The 27,386-nt window shown below is 31.1% G+C and overlaps 1 protein-coding gene across 1 annotated transcript in view; it reads left to right on the plus strand.

The window, feature by feature from the left end:
- LOC112682849 (rho guanine nucleotide exchange factor 17-like) overlaps positions 1-27,386 on the plus strand; it is a 92,164-nt gene that overhangs the window by 41,630 nt on the left and 23,148 nt on the right. The window contains exon 4 of the mRNA XM_025553599.1: positions 5,812-5,889. Within this exon, the coding sequence (XP_025409384.1) occupies positions 5,812-5,889 (78 nt within the window). The remainder of the gene's footprint in view (positions 1-5,811; positions 5,890-27,386) is intronic.

The following is a 27,386-nucleotide window of genomic DNA, read 5'->3' on the forward strand; positions in this document are numbered from 1 at the left end:
CGATGGCTTCGTCGTCGTTGTCCTCGTCAACAACGTCTCCGCCGCAGCCGCCGCCGCCGCCGCCGCCGCCGCTGACAACGACGGACCGCATCGCCGCCGTCCGGCATGAGTGATGACCGCGAACAGCGTTGACGGCCACGACGACGACGATCGGTCGCTAAACGATAACGCGGCGGCAACGGCGCAACAGCTCTTGGCCGACGTCAGAGTCGCCACGCCGGTAAGACAGCCGCGCGAATCCAGTCGAACCCCGCACGGTTCACATTGACTCCGCTTCGGTTGTAAACGGTTTTATTCGTTTGAAAACTCGTTCGAACTGTTTGACCATGTGCAATTTATCGGGCGCTGGAGTTTCAAAGTGCCGTTACTGGCGACGAAATATTATTTCTAAACGTCCATCTCCAACAATCGGGGTTTTAATATGACTTAGCCATATCAGCACTCACGAGTGAACCCTGTACGAATGTTTGTCTCGCAGCCTCCAACCTGTTGGAAGAAATGACGCGAGATTAATTTTGTTTTTTGTAGCACAGTTTTATAAACAAATCGTAACGTTTTCCCTTCAAAGGTACAACCTCGAATTGTAGATAAAAGTTCATCTTCGTTTTTTTTTTTTTTTTTTCCGGTTAAGATTGCGATTTGTTGGAATCGTAGTAACGTAATTAGTAGCGATTTTAATTATTTCCCCATCAATTTTAACACCTAAAGTTATAGAAGCTATATTTTTAACTTTACTTGACATTTTCAGTTTTATATCATGGAAGTTATTACCCATCATTGATTTTAATAAATCAATTTCGTATGCTTTGTGGCAATTAACATTGTCGTTACCAGAAATTCTGACATAACACAGATCGCTATTTGTAAAGGGATTTTTTAATTTTGTATTTTTTTGTAAAGGAATAATCAAACGAAAACCATTAGGATATATTTCCAAAATCACTATCACCTCTAGATATTCTAGAAGCCCGTAGTTCACACGCTATTCGTTTACATTACAAGATACATTTACAAACAGTTCATTATTAGAAAAAATATTATTTAAAACAGGCATACCCAAAATCCATTTAGTTTTCACGCTGTCTGTCATATTTCTACAATGAATATGACCACTAACCATTTTCATTGTCCTCAGAAGAATTTGATCGATTTTCATATCAGTCCATTAAACCAGATCATGTTTTATCTGTGCGATGGATAATATAATAATCTTTTGTTACCAATATTTATGGGTAATACAGTGTAAAAAAATAATTTAACTCGGAAAAAGAGAGAAAATTATTAATTTTTTTTCAGGTGTCAATTTTTAAATTAATATATCTGGCCAAATATTTGTTTAGATAAAAAAATATGATAGTAATAACATAACTCTTTCTTTCGAACATTTTCTTATAAACAACTTTTGTCTGAAAGTCTTTATAATATTTGTAATACATTTTAAGATATTCAAAAAATCTCACATTGTTTTACTTTCATAAGGTTATAAAAAAAGCTCTAGTCCGAGAGTTATAGGGATTTTTTGTATTTTATAAAACATATTTTACTAAAACTTTTAAAAAAAGAATCTTAGTTTGGATTTTTTTCGCTACTTGCAAAAATGTAGTCTTTATTACCTAGCCTAAATGTTATTATGTATATAATAATGACAACACGGTACACTAATAATTAATATTTATAAAACTATATGTAAATTTTGAATACGTATAAAAATTGTATTTAATATTTATTTTGTTCTTGTACCAGAATATATTAAATTTTATCTTTTATTAATCAATTTACAATTTTAAAACTGTGAAAGGTATATTTGGATTTTATTTTTATTTATTTGCTCCTATATATCTAATTAATACTATTTTTTTTCTTCTGGAAATCACCGATGGTGATGACGATTATGGTTTATTATAGTTTATCTCATTGTTTCTAGATTCGGGTTCACCACGTATTTGTGCATTCTGAAATTTAAAAAATGAAATATTCATTAGGACGACGAGAAGTAACAAATTTTCGCATTATTGTTATTATTGTTATTATTACTTCATAGATTGTAATATTATGATAACACTATTCGTTTAAGAAATTGAATTGGTTATCACTCTATAAAATAATAAAAATTAAAAATTATTAAATGATTAATAGTCATAAATTAATATGTAATTAAATAAACAAATAGTTTATATATAGAAATAAATAAATAAATAATAGCTTAGGCTGGAGTATCATTGTATTTGTGATATACGACCGTTTTCGAATTAAAAATTCACCGTCAGGTATATAAAAAGTCTATAAAATCGTGACTTAATATGAAAAAATAAAATCTCGCTTAAATCAGTAGTGCAGTCGATAATATCATTATATTGAACAAATATTTTTATGTAAGGAAATTTTTATGTCAGAAATATTTTTTTAGGATAAAGCTGCAAATTTTTATTTGGCATAAGAGCGTTCTATTTGCTTAATCCACCTTTGGGTGTGCTGTTTATAACTCGTTACATTTTTTTTATCTTAGATTATTAAGACAATTTATGTATGTGTATAGCAATAGCTAGCATATACAATTTATTGTATGATAGAATAACGGAATACAATTAATTTGTCAAGTTAAAATATTTCACTAGGTGCAAAGTTGAATAGATAAATAGATGTTCAAATGCATGATTTATGACAACCGCTTATCATCGCCGTATATAATAAAAGTCCGATTTTTTGTTCTTGTTTCTGATTTTGAAAACTTAATTGTCTTGTCCACGTTAAGGATGGTTTTGCGTATGTTTGGTTTTGTTTTCTCGACACGTGCAGGGATCCGGAACGAAGCGCAACGTGTAGGCAATTTTACAGCGACGATCATCCTGGGGACAACGAAAACCCGTATACCGGATATTTCCATATCTGAATGGTTCTGTATGGTCGATATGTAGTCCTCCTGTTGTTCTTAACCGAGAATATCAAGTGCACCCGGTGCACGAGTCCGAATTTGTACGCAGTATCTTCCGATGATCGCAGTCGTACCCGATTTTTTAAATCTCAGTTCCACCGGCTGTCGCAACGGACAGAGTCACTGAGGGTATACATACGTTCACGGACAAAAAAAAAAAATCCCAAACGGATTCATATTCAGACTCACGGCAAAACACGATTTTTTTAAACGATTAAAACGCTTGTCAGAATTCTATGGGGTTTCCAAAATCAAAATGCGCATAATTTACACATTGTTTGAATAAAATTTAAGCTTTTTTATATAAAAATTTACCGAGATACAATTTTTTTTCAAGACGAATTTAATATGGACAATTATGCGGTAGCGGCTTACGTTTTAGTTTTAAAGAAGCTATATTTTCGAATAATATTTAATAAAATTTTCCATTTTATTTTTCAACTAATATTAACGATTTTGGTGTTTTAATTTGATTGACAGAAGTACAGATACGAGCAGAGTATATTTTCATCGTCTTTTGTTAGCTCTTTACACATGACATGATAATACAATTATCAAATAAACATATCGAATATTAAAGAGTTCAACAAATTTAATCGTTCCAATCTTAAGATATAAATGTTTTATTCGAATAAATTTGTAATTTAATTTTTTTTATTATAATTTATTCAAAATATTAAGTTTAAAATGTATTCAAATGAATAATTTTTGAATAATAAATAATTTTTGGTGGATAAAAACTGATGTGATTATATATTGTATAATTATTGTCATACACAAATTCTGGGGCAGAAAATTAATAATATTTTTATTATGTGTTCCAAAAAAATTATTTATTTATTTATTTTATTTTATTGAACACTTGATAGTTAAAATTGTCGATAGAATAATAAAAAAAAAAAAATTATTACTTTCATATGTGGTCGATTAAAAAGGGTTTTTTTTTTCTTCAGTTTTTGAATCGCATTGTATTGTACTTGTTCTCGTATTTTATCAGCCGATCGTGTAATGATTTCAATTTATTAAGTATTATCATACTTTCGACAACGAAACATTTTATTGAGATTCGAATAAAAAAATTATTATTTTTCGATTGGTGGATGGCAAGTGAAATATTTTTAACAGTTGAGCTAAAATGTAAAGGTTCATTCCGTATTGGTTTTTTTCCCCTTAAACGACTTCGGAGGTCGATCGCAATTTGTCCCCAAACAATTTTCGGATGGAACGCGTGGTGTTTATTCTCCTTGGGTGGTTAATCGTTTTCAGAAGCGTATATTTATAAAGTTTGTAACAAACATACACACCACGTGTCGTTCGGACGATTTCATCGGGTAACGAGTGCGGAGGTTGAGCACTTTTTCTGACTTATTACACATACTGCTTTGGTGTCCTTGCGAGTATTATCGAGAAGTGTACGTACCCACACGATGCACTTTTTTCGCTCACACCCTCCCACAGGAACGCATAGTAAGGGGGGTAGTGGCGGTTATAGCCCCCTTTGAGATGTTATAGGTTTCGTGTCAGTTATAAAATGTTTATTTTTATATAAAGCCGGACCTGATTCATATCGGGTACTCAGTGGCTTTTCGTCTCCCCCTCCCCTGAACTACATTTCTGCGGGCATTACCACTACGTTTCTCATTACCACTCATTAAAAGCACAGACCTATTGTCGAAGGCACTACGTATCCAGTGCGTGAATCATTTGCCATGGGCCGACAACTGCTGTACAGCAGTGGCGTCATTTGGAGGGAGGGGGGCAACTCATGCATTTACCGCAGTCTAGAGTTTAGCTATTTCAAAGTCGGCACATCATCAAAATAAAAATACGTCTTTTATAAAGTCATTGATAGGCCGAAAATCAGAAAAATAAGATGTGTGCAATACAGGTACCTACTTATGTATTAAGTACAAATCATTTTATTTTTTGACGTCCTCCTCTCCCCGCGTTTATCGGCACTTGCGTAAAACGAGCCACCGATTCGACAATTCAATAAGAGCTAGCCGACTGCCTTACTTTAGAAAAACTGAAATTATGCCACTGCTGTACGACGCTTTATGATGACCATGTACAACATATCGTAGCGTAGGCGGAAGCATTTTTTGGTAGTGCGATCATGTAGAAGCCATTATCCTGTTTTGCAGAACGGTCACTTAAACAACGTCATCGTGACGGTGATTCAGTATAAGAATAGGACCCATGTCAATTTTTATACTCTTTGTTAGTTTGCGACCTCAAACAAACCGTGACCACCTTAACGCACGTATCGGACATTTTTATTTTAATTGACAGAAATCTTCCGTCCAGGGCCAATACGAAAATTAAATTAATACATTCGGAGTCGCGGCCGAAACGAAATGTTTCGTTTTATCTAACGCTTTTGATATAAATATTAAAAACTCGAGTATGAGAATGCGATAATGTGAAAATTCGCGTGATCAAACCATTTCTCGGCCGGTTGAAAATACGGTTTTTCTCTTGACGCGTGTCCGTGTAGTGTACATCGCAGCACAGAGTATTTTAGTTTTTCGATATTGTGCGGCTGCGGCTGTAGCGGACTACGGGCGGGGCGGAAACGTGACGACAATGTTGTAACGAATGTCATTTCTGCCACTGTAGATGCACGCCATTTGTTAGGAATTCGGCCAAAAAATACATTTTCTTTGCCGACCGGAAAAATTAGAAGGGCGGTGAAAACCGTTGCCGATGGTTGTCTGTAAAAAAATAATTAAAAAAATATCTAAAGTAAATTTTACGCGGCCAGACGTCACACGGTAAAATTTTGGTTTTAAATATAATGTAATAAGTACGCGTATTAATAACAGTAATTATTTACAACTTTATAAAGATTGTTCTCATTGTGGCCTTTATTGTTGCAGGACACGAGAACGCATGTAGTAGTCGAGCTCTACGACACGGAACGTTCGTACGTGGAATCACTACACACGTTAGTAAACGTAAGTACGATTATATAGTTATTTTATTGTTTTTATATTAGCACCGCAGCAACAAAAGAAAATAATTAACGTTCATGGCAAAATGTTTATAGTAAAGTGATTAAAGTTATTTAGATAACGACGAATAAAAGCTGATCGTGTTTCGCCCTTAATAACGTGTAATTTTTTCGATATACGGTATTTTACGTTGAAAAAAAGATTAGTATGGTTTGTAACCCCTTCTCGCATCCAAAAATTTGTTTTGTTTTTTATTGTTATTGACACATAATCAATTGTACAATATATACAATCATTTTGTTTCAATAATATTTTTTTTTGATTTAAATGTACTAGTACTAGTATCCGAAAAAAAATGTACGATATAATATGCTTGCTATAATTTTATTATTATTTTACATATAATATTTAAATCATGGTTTTTATGGCCACTTCATTTGTAATAATTTTATATAACTTTATTGAAATTACTATTAAAAATATTGAACCAAATTATATAATTTATCTAAGAAAAATATCTTAGTTGAAGGTTAAACCTTTAAAAATATGCATTGACATTTTCCTCTTTCGTTTCTTTTTGGTCTTACTTTTTATGTCATGCCCACATATCCAATGATATTTATTTTTACGTTACACGATCACATATTTTTTAAAGGACATTCGAAAATACAATCTTACGTTAATTCTCTCGAGACTAGATATCTTTTTAAAGGGTTCAACGTTCGGTTTATATCATACAGTATACGAACTGGGATTTAATATAAGTTCTTACTGGTTTACAAACTTTTAAACAAAAGTTTACTATAAATTTGTTTGAGTTAAGTACATTTAAAACGCTGATAAAATATTTCAAGGATGTTTTAGTGTACAAAAATCATTCGTTAATGAAACTGAAGTTTTTTATAACTTTTCAAGGTCTTAAGTTTCCCAAAAAAAAACTTAAATGACAAGTTTCCTTAAAATGTTCTATTTAATAATTCATTTTTGTGATTATTTTTTCTATATTCATTATAATTTTAAACGTTATTGGTACAACATCACGACGAATTAAATATGAACATTGTTTTTTAATTTTATTTGTTCCAAAAAAAACTGTGTTTTGTACTAAAACGAAATAACGTTTATAGAAAAATATCCCCTATCCTTCACAGAAAAAACTAAACACATTTTCCCTAATATAGATCAATATTTCAAATAGATATTTGTCACATTGGATATATTAAATTTTCGATTTTATTTACTGAATATTGGTGTTGTAATGTTAATTGTTTTTCAATTTAAAACTATACAAGCTTTGTATGCGTTGAATAGATTAACGTTTGCAAACATCCCCATAGGATTCTAAAATATAATATATATTATTGCAAAAACTCATGCAATGCCGGTAGCATTAGTCAACCCTAAGAGTATATCGACCGTCGACTGGCGGTCAGAAGATATCGAACATTTGTTAAGAGTACTTATGTAGATCATCGTGAAATCACATCCAAATATTGGTGTACATTTCTTACTCCATCATATAAACTTATTTGGTCAAGTTTCCGACAAGATTATTCGACCAACGATAAGAATTTGGTCGAATAATAATTCATCACGTAATGTTTTTTTTATTGAGTTTTCAAAGATTCCATTCGAAAGTTTTTTCAAAAAATCTTAACCATGAGCTTTGTATAAAATATTATATGTTCTTATAATTTTTATTTCCTGTATCTCGCAATTTTTTTTATTTATAAAGTCTCGTTTTTGAAAGATTTATTTATCTATCGGTTCACAGTGTACTGTAATATGTGTTTATCGGCTTTCCACGTATGTTTTGACATATTATTTGTTGCAGCTTTCTCCTGTTTAGTTTTACTATTTCGCATCAAACCGTCATTACAAATAATTTAAAAGCTGCACCACGTGCTATAAAATTGTTTCGTTTCACATTTCATGAACCAAAAAGTATTACATCGTGGTTTAAAACTAACAATTAATTATTTTTTTCTTTAGATTTTATGCCAATCTTTTTTTAAACATCAACGGTCGTTGTCTGTTTTTTATTGCTCTTTTAGATTATTCAGCCTATGGGACCTAAAATTAGAAAATGAACACAGTTCTCAATACTGGAGGCTGTTTCTAAATTGATCGAAATATTAAATCCCCAACAAACTATGGGATCATGGTTCTCTGTCATACTAAAAATATTGGAATAAATCGTATTAATACTCACTTGTGTTCAAAGCGCACGTCGATAAAGTAAATATCTACTCATATTATGGTAGGTTAATTCCGATAAATTCGCGTCGAATCTAGTAATCCATATTATAATTTATTTCAATATTTTTATATTTATTTTTATCATACAACAAATATCACTATGAAAACAAATAAGTCCAAAATAATCGATTAGTAACGGGAGTTAAATAATTAATCTGAAGGATTTATTTTTTATTAGAACTAACATCGAACAAACACCATAAACTCTCGTGAAACACGTTATCGGACTTGACGCATTTTGGATAGCTATACTATATTATAATGCAGATTTAAACGTCTACGTATTTAATTATGTAAAAAACCAAATGTGTTAATTAACGAACACATACACCAGAGTTATTGAGTGCAGCACATGCGCCTCGAGGGCACAACCCGTTTTGGGGTTGCAGCTGCAGTAGTACGGCGTTAATTTGACTAATTAAAAACAGTATTTATCACACATCCTGTAATTACGTTTTATATTTTCGTTGAGATTTATTTTTATTTTTACATTCAAAATCATTTATGTGTTTATTATTTTATGCTTTAAATTATATAACACCTATAAACTTATAAATATATTATATTAACATTTATTTTTACGACTACCGTATTAATATATACATAATGTATATATGCTATCAAAATCGTTAAATTCACTTTATGTACACAAATACGTTTAGAAGAATAGTATAACTTTATGGATTAGATGACTTATAAATTACGTTGTCAACGTCGCAGTTAATGAGAAAAATTTGAGCACAAATTTATCGTCCAGTAAGCCCGGTGAACTATTTTTAGGTGGTCAAAAGTCCTGCTCTTAAAACTACAAAATTATATTTATTATTATTATTATTATTATTTTTTTTTTTTTTTAAGAGGCCATTTTGATAATATATGAAAATTAAGAGTTCAATAGGTTGATTATTAAACGCTGTTCGATTAATAAGGTCTATTATGATATTACTATCGATCATTTTAAATTTTTACGCGATAGATAAAAATGAACTTTTTTACTCAAAACTATTTATGAGAAATGTGTTTCACCGAAAAGTACAAGTATTATATTGTTGCAAACAGACTCTCGACAAAAAAGTGTTGTTTTATTTTCCATCTAACTTATTGAAGTAGTACTCAGTTCGAGTTACGCATTAAAAGGGTGCGTGTAAAGAAATTTCGCTTTTTCTACGAGTTCATCAACACGAACATACTATAGAATAAGCGGTTTTCTAAAAGAAAAAAAATCCATCATTTCAAACGATTATTACAATGTACATAAATATTTTTCGTGAAACAATAAAAACAAAAACAAAAACCAAATAGTGGACCGCTATAGTTTTTATGGAAACCAAGCGCGCATCGTATTATGTACAGCGTACACTTACCACACTGGTCGCACGTCAAAATTGATAATTTACACGTCGTTTAGTCGATTGATTCGGTTGTATTATTCGACGACGCACTTGACTTCGCCATCGGGTAGTAGCGGCGTCGTCGTGGTGGTCGTCCAAGGGCAGCCGTTCGCCACCACCCTCTACAATTTTACCGCAGTGAAACTCCCGGCTCCGGAACGGTCGTCGAACGATTATCATGGCTATGATGTCGAAAAGGAAAAAAACATTTGCGATGCCTCCGACTAAACAACCCAAGAGTAGCAAATATTGTCGTCAAAGAAGTCGTTAACGTCGTCAACTCTCGATCTCTATAATAACTCTGCTGGTGATAAAAAAACGAAAAAAAAATTGATATGTTTATTCTAACTCGTCGCTTCAACGAGTCCCCGGCACGGGAACACTTACTTTTCGGATTTAATACGTTCCTTGTACATTTGATGCTAAACTATATTTTATATTTTATTATCATGACGCACTTCATGTACATAGAGGGTAATGACGTTTTATGACCAATGAAATTATATTTAAATATTTAAAACGACTCGCGTGTTAATGATTTTGAAAAACGTATGAACACGATAGTTATAAAACCTAATTAATTAAATTAAATTAATTGCAAAACCTTTATACCAACCGAAAATATAAATTTGTAATTTTTTCTTGCTTCATTTATCTGTTAAAAAGAAAAAAAAAAAACTCGATCCATCAAAGGACAGTAAAATATAATATTTTAATATCTTATCCGATATATCATCGTCAACTTTGGCCAAGGTGTGGTTACCTATTTAAATCATTTGATATCGTTTTATATTTTTTATACACATGGTCGTCTATTGTTCAAATTTAAGAAAAGTAATGGCTAAGCATTGAAAATTGCAACTTTAAATTTAAATACATCTGTGAAAAAACACCAAACGTATTTTACTTATCATAATGAATTTAAAATTAATGTACTAATGGAACTGAGAACTTCAAAATAGGTATAACATAAATTATTTTAAACCGTACTTATTTTTAAATAGTTAATTTTAAAAGTCACAGCATGCAATTATGCATTTTAACACATTAAATTGTATTTGTTAATACGTAATTTGTTTTGAATAAACAAAATGGTTGTAATATACGATGTGAGAACTATATAGATTTATTATGATTTTTAAGATAATTTATTTGTATTCTCTTCTAAGACAGAGTACCTCAGATAATACTTGTTAGTTATTATACTACGTAGATACATAAATAAATAAACTTTAATTGCATTTCATTTTTACCAGTATAATATTAATATCAAAAACGTGTATAATAAAGCTATTATTACTTCTTTCGTTGATTATGTCATACAATAATAATAATAATAATAAAAATAATAATAATTATAATAATAAAATAAATATGAAAATCTTATTTTATTAAACACAGCTGGAAATGTTAACAAAAATGTAACATTTATTTTACTGGAACAATAACAATGATCCACTTAATTTATTTTGAATAATATTTAATGCAGGTAACCATCAATTAATATTTTGTTTTCCAACTTTACTTATTATAATACCTATTTTTATGACTGTATCGATAAAATAAAACGTGAATTTAGTTATTCGATTATCGTTGATTCCCATTAGATTCCAAGTACAAAAGTATAAAAAAAATTCCGGTTCGCGAGAAAACTTGAAAACTTTCTTATTTTAGAATTTTATATTTTATACTTAACACATTAATATTTATTTTTTTGTGTGTTATGACTATGCCAAGCCTGAGCTAAATGAAATCGGTACCAAACAATTTTTCAACGTCTTGTCAAATAAATTGACAAGTGGTGAAAGATAGATATTTTAAAATCATTATAATTATGGCCATTAGTTTAAAAACATAATGTACTGCCTAACATTTTTCATATATATTTATAATTTAAGTATGTGAGATGACGTAAATCAGTAATTTTTTGAGAAACAAACGAAAAACGAATACAGTGAACATGAATATAACTGTATATTTTAAATAATAAATAGTTCTGATTGCATTTACAATAGGGTTCATTATTTTGTTATAACATATTGATCCCAACACCAAATTATATTAATCATAAATTATTACAGACACTTATAATTTGTAATAAATGGGAATCGTATGAATATGCTGTGCATTTGAAACAAACTCGTTTGTCGACAAAATAAATAACTGATTCATGATTATTTTTTCTGAAATTTTTTTCTCAGGTTTTTATATTTAAAAATTATATTAAATGAAATCTGGATAAACATCAAAATCATACAAAAATATTTCAAATATTTTGTCCATAACTCTAAATATTTTTAGGCGTTAAACGTTTCCATCGAAATATTACATTTCCCTCTTCCATCAATATATGTTTCTACCAAATAAAATGTGGACCAATATCCATTTCCACCAAATGGTATTTTGACTGATACCTGTTTCCACCAATTCAATTTCTATATCACTTACAAGTACATGAATTATTTGTTTTTTTTATAAGTATGAAAAATCATTAGCTCAGCAGTCATAGTATATAGTTGCCTTTTCGATTATTTAATTATCGTGGTGTACTTTAATATTGTGATAGTTGTGCTACACTTTCATGTTGTCGTCTTCGGGTGGCGATCTACGTGCAGGTAAATCCCCTGCTCCTTCCAAATTGCAATCAATAAAAAATCCGTCTCGTGAATCTGATCCTGATTTCACAATTAAGGTCAGTAGAAAAAATGTACGTTAGTCGAATAATACTACATCTTGTCCTACATTTCTGAGCCTACAACAGATTTTAGATAAGACTCCGTTTTTAGAGACATCTAATTCGGTTTTTGAATTTAATAATTCTTTATCAACAGTAAATATGCCGTTGGATTCGGCACATAATGACGTTATGATCACCAATAATACTAATGAGTTCAACAATTCACAACAATTCTACTTCTATTTCAAATAATGATATCGATAATTCTCGTTCTAATGTCGTTCAGAATGCATTACAGTATAAACAACATATCTTCTCGTCAGATTATAATGGTCCTATTTTTATTCTCATAGAATGCATTAATATAGATAAAAATTTAGGAAAGTGGCATCCATTTAAGGCTGCTAAATTTTTTTCTACTAATTTTACTGGCATTACTAATATCAAACCCGCTGGGTTTAAAAAAATCAAAATAACATTTGATTTCACCACTAATGGTAATTTGTGTCTGAAATCGACTTTTTTTAGTCAAAAATGGTTTTTCTGCTTGTATTCCCTCTAATTTATTGTATTCCTTTGGTGTGATTAAAATTGATATGTATATTTCCTAATGCGATTTTCTAGAAGGGGTCCGTTCTCCAGTACCAATAGAGAGTGTTAGACGTATTACAATAAATAAGGATGGCATTAATACAGTCACCCGCATTGTCAAATTGAAATTTGTCTCACCCTAACTGCCGGAATTTATTTCGATGTTCAATATTTTATTTGAAGTCAATCCTAGTATAAGATCGCCGGTACAATGTATACGTTGTATCCGGTTTGGTCATATCCAGAAATTTTGTAAAAAGGATACCAGATTTAGTCACTGTGGTGGCTCTAAACATTCTATCATCGATTGCCTCATTGTTCAAGCCACTGATCCCTCCTGCCTCTATTGTGAACTTTCTTATGTGGCCATTGATCGTACTTGTCAGGAATGGGTAGCTCAGTAAGAAGTAAGAAATCAAGAAAATTATGGCTAGTGAAAACATCTCTTATCAAGATGTATTAAATTTCAAAAAAATGTTATACCTCTGCATTTAAATATTCAGATATGGTTAATAGCCTGCCTCTAAAACTACGGCCCCCAAATTCTCTTCACAGATACAGGATTTCCCTAAGTTAAATTATTTTTTTCAATTCCATAAAATGTATTAATCTAATTTCCTCTTTTAACTCCTTAAATGTTCCATTTGATTTTTCTTCTATTTTCAAATCCAATTCCGAACAGGTTATTTTAATTATTATTCTTTTTATTCAGGAGGCCGGTTTTATCATTTAATAGTTTTAATTATATATACATTTTTTCTTCTTTTTTTTCCTCTATTTTGTCATAGTTCTATAATTGTTTTACATACTCTTTTTCTATGTGGTAATCTATGTTAATTTTTTCTATAATTGTATTATATAATTAATTGTTGAGCTTAGTATATAATAAAAGCTCCTTAAAAAAAAAAAAAGTATGAAAAATACATTAAAAACATTATTGCACTTTATTATTAATTATTATTATTAACATTTAGCATTATTATATACGACAATATTTTTAGATTAATTTATAAAAAAAAAATTCGTTTTTCTTAATTGTATGATATCTTTTTTACGAAATTGTACCTACAATTTAAATACAATTTGTTATAGTACATTGTTTATACTGAAATTTTATAATAGTATGTTAGGTAAGTCCTGTCGATAGTTTAATTTCTGTATTCCGTTACAAGCTTTTCATTTCTTTTATGGCGATTTCTAACCTTTCGATATTTTAGATTATTATTGATGTTGGTGGTATTTAACTTAACGTATACATCCGCCTGGACTTTTGTAACTAAAATCGTGAGTCATTTAATTATAGGATAACTTTCTTTGTAAAATTTTTAGTTGAAAATTAAATAGAACGATTTATAGGCATTGGTAGTCCGTAGAATGCTTGATGATAAGGGCAGCCCAAAGTGTCGGTTGATAAAAACAATTGTTATCAATATAATTATCTAAGAGATAATCTGAATATTTTTCAACTCCTTCATCAGTCCCGTAAACCGTAAATTGACCATAAAATCGTCAACATTCAAATTTTCCACCCGACTTTAAAAAAAAGTAAAGCAAAAGTGTGACGTAACCAAATACTTATTTCATAAAATTTATTTTCGTATTCGATCGATAATCCGAGCTTTTGAATTTGACGATACTAAGTAATATAAAAAATTATTTAGTGGAAACAAGTATTAGTCAAAATACCATTTGGTAGAAACGAGTATTGGTCAAAATATAATTTGGTAGAAATGGGTATTGATGGAAAAAGAAAAGGTACATTTTGGGTGGAAAAGATTCCCACCTATATTTTTCCCTAAATATTGTTGTCAATAAAATGTAATTATCATATACTCACTATCAATTCGTTATGATTAATTTTGCAATGCATATTTATGGTTAATATTAATTACTATTTTCGACTGCAGAGTATATAAGTGTAAAATGTTTAAGCAATAAACATATCCTTATTTATATTAAATAACAGGCCTTTTTTATGTTCCAATTTTATGATGACATTATTTATCATTTTTCCAATTGTTTCCGCAAAGTTATTCTAAATACTCTCTTGAGTGTCATCACGTCACCTGATTTTTAATTTTTTTATCTGAGGGGAGAAAAAAGGGGATTGTATTTTTATATTCCGATTTTGTGACGATATTATTTAACATTTTCCAAATTTTATTTTTTTTTTTTCATAGAGTTATTCCAAATACCCTACTGAGTATCATCACGTCAACCGATTTTTCATTTTTTTTGTCTGAGGGAAGAAAAGGGAGGATTGTATCTAATGGTAACAGTTTTGTAGCATGTCATTAAAATAATTTAACGATTTTTTTTTTCTTCTTAAGGTTATACCATTTATTCCTAGGAGTGATTTATTATTCACAATTTCATTTTGTTCATAATTTCAGTTATGATCGAGATAGATTACTTTTCTATCAATACAGTAGTTAATGATGAAGAATCTGTACATTTCCTACAGAATTCTTAAATTTACAAACATTTTGGTATGTCTCCTCCTAAAATAACATTTAAGGTGGGAATCCCAATCTTATAAAAATTTGAATTCTCCTAGTTTATGTTATTAGTCTAGGCTCCGGGTCACCTCTCTTACAAAAAATATGATTAATTATCAATTGAAGCTGAAATTTTGACTGAATGTGCTAAGGTTAAAATAAAATATAAATTACAAAATATATTTTTACCGTAAATACCATTGTAGCACAACGATTTTCCAATTTATTTTGGAAGAGTTCAGTTTCCAATAAAAGTTTGTTTTACATTTACAATAAAAAAAAACTCAAGGCTAAACTTTAAATTATTGTGGTGTAAATGTAGGAAATAACTGTTTCTCACATAGACAATTGTATGTAGCATTTTCTAGAATTGGAAGACCTAACCATTTATACGTTTATACACCACAAAATAAATCTCTGAATGTGGTATACCAAGAGGTTTTTACTTGTCATTTCAGAAATAAGTTACTCAGTATAGAATCATTAGAATCATTTGTAAATATTATTATTTTTATTTTTATTTTTTTTTATTCATAATTCAGTTACTACTACTATTTAACACTTGATAAAATTAAGTAAATTAAAAAAATCAAGAATTTAATTTAGGGAAAGCAAAAACTCCATTGAACTGGTTAATTTAACTAGTTTATATATATATTTAGTAAATGGTTGATTGATCTGTTCAATCGATCGGATTATATTCTGTGTTCTCCGGTATTACAGATGATACTTTCAATGACGAAACCGAAAACTAATAATTTTTTCATCAGGACTAGAACTATTTATCATGTTTTACAAATGACTATTTAAAGCGATTAATTCATTTTTAATGTCTTATTATGTGACATATCATGAACATACACCAACAACGGATTTATAGAGTAGGGTCCGTGAGTGTATTAATCTACCAAAACATAATCACCTCAATTCGTTATTTTTAAACAGTACGTTTTGATTATTATGTTGTGATATGAATAAAACATTGTTTCCGGTCTACGAACGTTTTCTCGGCGCTAAGTATATGTTAATTATATGCTAAGTATGTATTTCGTCGACAACGATGTTGACAACGTACTAATATCTTTGTTATGATTATATTTAAAAAAAATAAAATAATAAAATAAAATAATTGTTTAAATAATAACGGTTGATAAAAACTGGACACTTGTTAGAAATTGTGAACGTATGATGATAATACCATCTCATTTACTTTACCGAGGGACGAATTCTCCTGCGTCTGGAAAAATAAACATCGAAAACTATCTTTATGGAATACGCTTAAACAAATCAATATTCGTTTTATTCGAATTATGAACGACGCAAATTGTAAAAGTTATTTTTAAAATGTAAACAAATACCACTGGTGGCTGTCGATAGGAATAATAATATTAATTATAAATGTATTGAGTTTAGTTGGCCTCCTTATGTTACTAAGATTTTGACGTAATGTTGAAGTGGAAAAATGAATTTCTGAAACAAATTGACGGTACCCGACACCGAGACGTGTACCCCGCCAAACTATGAACATTTCGCATGGACGTATTTAATATAATTTTATACTATTCAGATGTAAATTCGTAACATACATTTGGCGCGTATGTGTTTTGTGAACCGTTTGGCCAGCAGATAAACGGTTTTAGAACACGCATATAGTGTCCACTGCGAAAAACATCTTAATATTAAAAAATGTATATTTAGTTGTATGTTGATAAAATAAAAATAAAAAATTAAATAACTACTTATTATTTTTAAAACTTGTACTCACGAGGAAGCGCAGCCGTTCTGAAGTATCTGACACAACACCACGGAACATCGGTCATCTGGCGCCACGTCGGTCGTGTGAGCTGTTCAAAAACGTGTTACGCGATGTCGACGCTACCGCAGAAATTATTATACCAAATTCTTACGGTTAATATCTGAATAATTATTGTCTTACTACCATTAAAAATAAATCGATTTTGGTCGATTATTATTATACGCCGTGCGTTCGACGGTGCTAAAGACATATTAATCCAAAATGTTAAACCTTTTATCTTCTGATATTGCAAATTGCTGTACATTCACAAGCACTCGACCTGCAAAGAAACATGATATTAAAATAATTACTCGATATCATGATGCGTAATTATGAAAAAAAAAAAATTATTTGTTCGAGTTGTGTGGATGTTTCGTCCGTGCCGGTGTATTTGCCAATGGTTGTACTATGATCCGTTATTTTAAGGACCAGATTAGGACTTTAAATTTTACCTGGGGACCGAAGTCGGACCGGACCACACTTAAACGTTAATCAAAGACCAAAATTGGACCGAACCAACGGCTTCATATTATTTTTAAACCAGACCGGACCAGTAATTAAATAACATTTAATAATGTAGACTGTGGACCGGACTTTCGGTCAAATCTTAAAACATTTTGGACCGTTTATGGATTGGTCCGTTAGATTCAGTCTGTATTAACCCAGACCGTACCATATGATACGTTTAGCATTACACTGGACGGGACTATACGACTTTATAAATAAATATATACTTAAATTTGTAGGTTTTTTTTTCATTTTATTTGTTTACATAACAATATCTGTACTTCAATTTTAATTTCCATGATTGGGACCGGACTGAAAATAATGCATTTGATCTGAGGACTGGACCGAACTATTCCTAAAAATTATTGAACCGGACCAAACCGACGATTCAATAGTTTTTGTATGTTAGAACCATACTAGATCGGACCATGCAAAGCACTAGGCTGTACAGTATCATGTTTAACCGTGACTACAGTGTCGCGATGTAAACGGTCAAGTAACAATATCGATAAATGAGGTTCTGTTTACTACAATCGTAATATTATAAGATATGCTATACATATACATATATATATATATATATATATATATATATATATATATACATAAACGCACGTTCGATGTTTTGTCGTTTTTATTTTCGAATATTTTCAATTTTTCTACTTTTCGTGTGAAAATTGAATTTAAAATATAAATTTTTAAGTACTGTACAGACTGCACTGCCGATGTACCAGTATGACGTCGTTAGGTTAGTTAGTAGTCGTCACTTGTGCATGTACTTGCAGTCGTGACCCGTTATACCATTGGTTAATCAAAAATAAACACTGCTGAAAATCGGCCGAATTTCTAATTCAATAGTGGCCAAACTACGGCCCGCGGGTCAACTCCGGCCCACCATCATTTAATATCTGGCCCGCGAAAGTATTCTACATTACAACACTTATTTGCATAACTGTAATATTTTACATTTACGTAAAAGAAAATTGAAAAATACATTTTTTTATGGCCCGAGGTAAAAAAAGTTTGGGCACCACTGGTCTAATTGAAATTATATTAGTTCGATACGCCACAGGACGCGTGTTGAATGTTGTGTATGTCACGTCGTAGCGTGGTGTCTGAAATTAATTTTCCTTTCCTTCGGTCGTTTCCCGACACCCCGATACAGTTATCGTTGTTTTCCGAAAACCATTTTATTTTACGATTGCACTATCATAATGGTGACGGTTTTAAAAAATAAAATGAAAACGATAGTAAACGTCTTCCGTCGGATTTCACGTTGGCGTGCGCGTCAGTCGTCAGCCCTGACCATTCGGGACGACGGCCATTGGTCATTTTGTCCGCACCTCGACGGCGGCATTAGATCGCCATTGGACGAATTACGTTTTATTACATTTTTTTTCTTCATTTTTCATCTGACCGTTCGTCGTTTCCGCAGTCGTCGTAGGAGGATGTGGTGACAAAACATCGCAACACGACAGTAATGGTTGACAATGACGGTGTTCTCCGTTCCTGACGAAAAAAAAAAAATTAATAAATTAATTATTATAAAAAAAAAAAAAACCGAAGCGACGATATTATTATTGTTACAACTATCATTATCGTTATAATATCAGTGTTAATCTTATACTAATTATTATTATTATTGCCGCTGGTACTGGCAGTGGCGGACATCGTCACAATAAATGATCCAACGCAATGTACCAACGCGGGCCAGGGCCTATAATATGTAATGTATCATAATACGTGACGGTCTATTTCTGGACATCTCCGTCGCCGTGTGTCACGTCCCTTGCGATATTGGTTATGCGCCACGCGTGACCTTGCCTTTGCGCGGAGCAAACGAGCACGTGCGCGCGCGGGCGGTATAAATAAATTCGAGATTTTTAATCGGACCACGGGATCAATTCGCGTGTACGTAACGTGTACGGTGATATATCGTTATCTTTATTACGGTTACGCGACAGGGCCTTTGTGCGCAACACCCCAAAACTCTTTGTTCTAACCTAACCTAACGCGACGATTTCTTGGCGCGATCTTGTTCGATTAAAGGAGAGAAAACCGTTTACTTTTGTGAAAACGTCAATATCATAAAATCGGAGGTACGACTTGTTCAGAATCTTTTGATTACCTGTTGTTAACGGCGTGCAATGTAGATTCCGTTTGGAGGGCGGGGGAAATAATTGATGACGTATAAGTAGTAGTGCATTTTTGTTTTTTTTTTTTTTTTTACTTCCACGAGAGCGATTTCAAATTTTTTCGATAGACCTTGCACTTAAAGTACAAACCGTGCACTGAGAGGTTTGAACGCTTGTAACGGAACCTTATTCGTCGAAGTCACGAGTCAACGGTTAGCTACACAAACAGATATCGAAGAACTGTGGTTCGTATTAAATACGGAAAAAATGCATTCATTTCCACGATATTACGTACGTTTAAATCGATTTTCAGAAGGATCATATTTCCGATCCAGTGTACGCGACGGGTTACAAACGAGATTTGTACCGTTGTAAGTTTGAGACAATTTCGGAAGATGGAATATTTAACATGTCGCTGTGCGGTACCGTTTAACCGCGAAAGAACGGCGCAAGTAGGCTAGTCGCGCACGTTTGCGGGCAAATGATGGTGAAAAACTATTTCATATTTTGTTAATTATTAACCGTACCTATAACAAGAAATCGTTTGGAGATCAGCGTCGTTATCTGTGGACGTTCGTGCGCGCAATAAGATTCGTACATGCGCGTTGACGCCCACGTCCGTGTCGCCGTGTCCCTCCCCAGTAGCCTTTCGCATTCTTTATTCGAGTCGTAGTTATGTTAATGTATCATTATTTAATACGTTAAACGTAATTTAACGGTGACGTTTTACTGCACAAAAAGTTTTTTTTTTTTTCGTAGAGTAGTAACAAAATAATCGATAGATCTGTACGAGGGAAACATACGGGGGCACGTTCCGGAACTGGTAATGGAAAAAACATCGCTTTTCTGTTTGAAGGCGACTCAGAAGTGTATAGCAAAAATGACAGGACCCGCTGTAATTCGATCTTGATTTAGACATTTTAAGGCCTCGGACAAAATAAAAAATGTGGCACTTTGTTAACAGTATTGCAATGAACAATATATTATACGTTATATAACGAAGAATCTTTAGAAGTTTAAAACGGCTTCATGTGTTCTCCGGGTAGTGTTGATATATACACACACGTTTTGAGAAATCAATCATCCTTTTAATGGTTTATTAATAATTTTCGTGTATAAACTGCATGATATATATTATGTTTCAGATGTATACGCATACATTTAACCACAGTGAGCGAGTAAAAGTTGTGAAAAAAAAATCCAGTTTTACCGATTTCTTAACGTTAAACAGTTCTTTTGTACTTACCTCTTGACTTATCGTTTTTTTTACACTATAAAAATAACCAAAAAGTGTCAGATCAGCTATATTACAAGTATACTTTGTTAATCAGTGTAATAACACATAATTCATTTTTTATTGTTTTTGAAGCAGTATAATAATGCATTTTAGCATTTTATTTACAATGCCCTTTGCCTTTCATTCTTATTTCCATCGTCTTTATTAAATTATCACCGATATATTATTTGCCTACTTCTTTATTTAATGCATTTAAATGTTGAATAATATATGGGTCATGATAGTTTTTTATCTACCATACAAAATAATTTGTTGATTTTTTCTACAAATATTATTAATATGATTTAAAATCTTTTAAGTTTATTAATTAAGACATTTAATTTAAAAAAAAAATGATCATATGGTATTTAGTAAAAGTACAACGTACTGAAATAAAAATACCATAAAATTTTTACACAATGTTTAAACAACAGCCTGATATTTTTAATCATTCTACTTAATATTCTTGTTATAAAGTAGAAATAAAAATGACAAATTGTCAAACTGATAAAGTAATTTTCTAAAAATAAAAGTTCGAATATTAAGTACCTTTAGCTTATTAAAATTTTCTTACATTTGTAAGAAATTTAAATTTATATTTTTGTATAGATTTTATATTCTAAGTATCCGATTTAGTTTAAAAATACATATTTAAGGTCGTTTTAATATTAATTCAAAAATTATATTATATATATATCAAAAACATTTAAGTCAAAAATAATATTAAAAGTATTTTATTATTAGTCTTGTAATTTTTAACACTATGCTATCAGTTATCGCAGCTAAACTTAAACAGCTTCTATTTGATAGTAGTGATAATATAATTAATTGCTGTATAAATTATTGTAAGTGTAAATTAATAAATGTTAGCAGATTTTAGCGTTTATTATATTGTTGATAATAATTTTTGATAATAATTTCCAAGCTACCAAACTACTCTTAATTTTAACAATGTTAACCTTACAGACTAATGACCTTCGTTTTCAAAGCCTTTATTCTTTAGAAAAAATAAAAAAATAAAAAATGTATAGCTAGTACACTCCAGTGTTTTAAATTTTTGATAAGCTTGTGTGAATTCTAATAATATCACACGTGCAGAGTTCAACTAAGACTAACATCTCCGATTCCTATCGTTTAATATAACGGTACGGTCGCAGTGGCGTATTGAAATACAGACACTACAGGTGGGTGACATATTTAAAATGATTTTGAAAACGATGGTCAATAGTGCTTGTATAATATTTCCATGTTAAACAAATCGTGTTCATCTAATAACAGGATATAAATTTTTAATCTGGGTGTGTGGAGCTTATAGTGTTATTAACTCTCGGCGACTTTACGATTATTTTGTTGACAGCTCGACCAACACGGACCCTTTATCGAAGAATTGTATAAAGGAAATAAAATAACATGACGAAAACTGATGATTAATGTTACCGCGAACCATGAAATTTAACGCAAACAAAGTGATTGTACACACAGATACACGCATAATATATGCGATAATAATGGACAACTAATTTTAGCAATACATAGGGTGACTTTTTCGTAACAGTGAACATGTAAATTCGCTTCAGGATGAGCACGCCGTTGATGATGGCATCATCATTCCTTTGCACCATTTTCAATATAATCCCACAACACGTATCTGACGCGTTTGTAATCGATTCATGATTTTTTTCTACTTAAACACTATTACGTAACATGTTTTAAATGCCCCGTTTGACTGTTATATCCAGAATTTCAGTTAAAAATGTACCGACACCGTTTATGATCGATATTAACACATCATGTTAATACATAATAAAAAAAAAAAATCGTAACGTTTATTTGTATGCATGAGGAACACGCGAAATTCCAAACAAATATGGTAAAAAAAAAAAAATATGTGCCGAAGATTAATGACGGTTAAAAAAAAAAAATTAAAATAAATAAATGGACAGTTTCCAGAACTAATTTTATTGTCAAACTTTGTCCGATAATACAATTCGAGCGCACGTAATGATAGATGTTGTTAAACATTTCCGAACGAAACGTGTGATCAAGGAATCCTACGTTTCGACGTAATTTGTTACTTGCATTAATAATCATTATTTATACGATTTTTTTCGTTTTTCTTTTCTCTTCCTCTATCCTTCTCTCTCTCTCGTCAATGAATGGAATCAATCTCGTGCCAGAATACCGATCCCCGAGCGCACATTATATTTCCTCGTGGCGTGGACTTGCCAAATGTTTTTCAGATGATTCAGTCCGGTTTTCTGGCATGAGTTTTCGCCAAGAGTGAATAACCCACGAGGCTTAGTGCGCCAACGAGTTCGTCAGAATCAGTGTCCGTGACTTACAAACAGATAATATGCGATGGAGTAAAACGAGCGAAAGAGACAGAAAAACCGAAAGCTCGACATATGGATGACATCTATAAACTAAACAGGGTCAAGGCGACTAATTGGAGAGGATTAAACGGATATAAAATGCATTTATAACCCTTTGAAACATCATGTTGATCCGTTATTGCGTGATAGGATAAACGGTGTTTAAATTTTAACAGTATAACACACAACAACGCCACCGTGGTATTATACGTTAACACATTTTTTTTCTTCTCGTGTTGACATAAAACACGTGCAAAATATATTTAACGAAATCGATTACATGAAATATCTACGTGTGAAATGAAAAACATCCTATGGTCTAAACAAAATCGTTTTCAAACGATTAAGAAAAGAGTAAACAATGTAACACATAGATAGACACATATATATATATATATATATATATAATTAAATATGTATAGTTTTATGGTACACCTTTTTAATTATAAAGGGTAATTATAGTAAAACAATCACGAGAACAAACAGATAAATCAACACCCTTAACGAAAATTGGTCATATTTCATTTTAATTTGTTTTTACACATCTTATCTTATAACAAAAAATTAAAAAAATTATTTAAAAACAAACCATTAAATCTTTTTAAATACTATAAATACTATACCTCTCAAAATGTAATAATAAAAAGATAAGTACATTACAAGAATACACGTTTATTTATATATATTTTAAATATTTATTTTGATCATTCGATGAAGTTGGAAATGCTTGTATACGATACTTTTTGTTGTCAAGTTGTGAAATTATTTTGATTGCAATTTAAATTTTGAGAACGAATTAAATCATAACCAGTGTAATAAAAACATAAATATAATTAGAATAATCGATAAATATCAATGCACATATTAATAGTATAAGCTGTAGAGTAAAATGCACTAGTCTTTAATATAAATAAACTATTATTTATGTTTATATTATTTTGTAATACACTTTTAAACTATGACTTAGCTGAAGTCCAAGATCCAGTTCAGAATTTTTGTGTTTCATGACCTTTCAAATATACTTTAATGGACTTGTTACAGATGCATTGTACGATAACAGTTTTTTATAAGAGTTTCTTGCATTCAGAAATACTTTAACGCTCCTTGCCTACGAAAAAAATTTGTATTTTTTTTCTTCGTAAATTCCCAAATTATAATGATTATCTGTACCAATTTAACAACCAAGCCAACTACAAATAGGATTTATTACATTCTAATGGGTTTTTATTATAATTTTTTTCTACTTAATAATGAAATATTTTTGAGCTTCAGCATCCAGTGACTTAATTTCTTTTTGAATGTAATATATCACAACACTTTAAAATAAATGATTTATAATTATTAACATATTTTTTTGAAACCGTACAAAAAAATTACACACAAAAAAAGAAAAAGTTGATTTGTATAGTAAGTGTGTGTGTTTGTGTTTATTATAGAATGTTAATAGAAAATTATTTTTAAAAGGGTGTACAATATTCAAAATATTATGGATTGAATAGTTAAAAAAAAAAAAAAAATCAGTACGAGTAATTCCTGCCGCGAGAAAAACATATTTAAACTGCTGTGGGTACATCAAATGTTGCTCGAATTCGCCCCATGTATAACGTATTATTTGTCTCACGAGTCAGAAGTAACGCTGCAAATTTATTTTTTGCGCGTATTGTTCAAAATTACGTGTCAAGTAGATGTTATTCGAGTATATTTTTATTACGAAATTGTATATAATAACATATTTTGAACGTGCAGCCGGAACGATATCGACAGTACTGTTACAGAATTCGTCCGTGTGTCGCCGAGGTATGGTATTAACGCGACGTCGAAAACACGTCTGTTGCACGCGTTTTAGAAATCAAATCGGACGTATTACGTGCTTGTTATAATTACGGATTTGTCGCTCGAAAATACGAACCACTTTCATTCCTATCGCGGAGGGTTTGCCTGGCAGACACTGGCATAACAATATATATGTCTCCTATTCAGAATCGGATAAATATTATTTTATTTTTCGTTTACGTAATCGTTATGGTATTTTATATGGGAGAAGCACGTTTTGCAGTAAATCTTGCGAGTCTATCGAAGATAATATTTATGTACGGCCACATGAAATCCGTATGGAACGAAAAATATTTACTAAACTATATCATTATATTGTACGATTCATATTTATTATTATTATTCTTATTATTTCGATTAAGTCGCGTGTCCGACGTTTCGGATCGCGTCGAGCAGTGCGATGTTGTGAATGATTAATTCGTTTGTATCTCGATTTTGTCAGACGTCCAAAAACGGTCTGCGGTCGATTTTTCAAACGAACTCCTCGTGTAAAATAGGTGCACATTCCTATGACGTTGGCCCTATGCGATCTTAGCAAATTGTTGTGTGTGTGTTCTCGTCGTCAATGGGGTTCGCCGTCGGTTTATTTTCTCCCATTTTTTTTTTGCACCAGTTTATAAATCAAATGTTTCTAAAAATATGTGGGTGCGCGCGCACCGTAACTCTGTGTGTGTGTGTATGTGTGTATGTGTATATATGTATGCGCTCGAAACGTGGAAAAATTTTATAAAGGTGATTTTCTCATATAAGATCCGTATGATGGATTTTAATAATATTAATATACTAAATGCGTACACAATGTAATACTGTAATGTGAATTGGCGGTCTTGAACCAGAAATTCCAATCGCTAATGCATCATGGTCCATGTAGTATGGTGCGTCCCGCAACGAAACAGAAATTTGCGAAAACCGTATGTTTATTTTTATAAATCACGTGGGGTAACTATTCGCATACACAATTTATGTTTTTTCCTTTTCAGAACTCACAGATTTATAATTCGTTTAAAAATAAGACGTGACTCTATTGATCGTGTTGTTGTTTTGTACATGTATTCGTTTGAGGTGGATGAGTAGTCGAATAACGTTCCGGAAGTACTAATTTTAGCACAAAGATGTTCTAGTAAACAAACATCACATCGATTAGAAACGGTTTATTTGTCATTTATTTATTCATTATTTCAAAGTCATAATTTTTCAACTAACTCTCTTGAATAATGACGATTTCATTGTGCACCTCTATTCAGACGACCGGTTCTACGACTGCGTATCTATGTTCCACCTATTCGGTACAGATACAAATAAAAAAAGAAACTGAGCCGTCGTGAGACGGCCACTGGTGTTATTGATATTTAATTATTACCGACAACGTATTAAAATAAAATAAAATTTTGGTAATTAGACAACTTATTAATACGCGTGCAATCGATATGCATATTATAAAAGCTATACGACACATATTTCCACACCAATACATCAAAATATATAAATTTAGAAATGATTATAAAGGTACGGTTTCCCTGCAACGTTTAGACATGGCGTTATACACCGAAACCCTAAATTATGTATTTTGTGTACAACTGGTTTCACTAATCGTGTTTGACGTGGTGCGTCTATCCGTCAGATGTCCTGCATCAGTATCGGCCTGCAACAGTGCTGCGTCAAGATGCTCAGAGTTAATATGTCAACTAGCAAATACAAGTACATGTAGACGTAACGTTAGTACACGTAATATTAGTTTCTTTATTAGTTCATCTTGGATCAGATGAAATTGAATTGTACAAGATTTAGATGAAGTAATTTCCAAAATGTTTCATCATCGTTAATCGAATTAAAGAATCTTTCAGAGTTTCTCGCGTAAAATAGACTTTTGTAAGATTTTTTTTTGATTTTTTTTTTTTGAATCAAGGTAATTCATTTTAAATTTCTTTATTACAAAACAGTAACTCACAAATAATATTATTACTATCAATAATACTGTCGAAAATCCAATTTTGATTCATTTTGAAAAATTTAAAAAACAAAACTTAGTAGTAGATATTACGTGCGGAAAAGACAACAGTCGCAGTGGTGTAATAATTAATTTCATAAAATTTAACTAAAAAGAATAGATTATAATAATAAAATGTTCGGCTTCTGATGTTACAGAGAAAACAGGGTAAACGCAAC

The sequence above is a fragment of the Sipha flava genome, unplaced genomic scaffold (assembly GCF_003268045.1).
Source record: "Sipha flava isolate LNK unplaced genomic scaffold, YSA_version1 212_pilon_pilon, whole genome shotgun sequence".
NCBI lineage: Eukaryota > Metazoa > Arthropoda > Insecta > Hemiptera > Aphididae > Sipha > Sipha flava.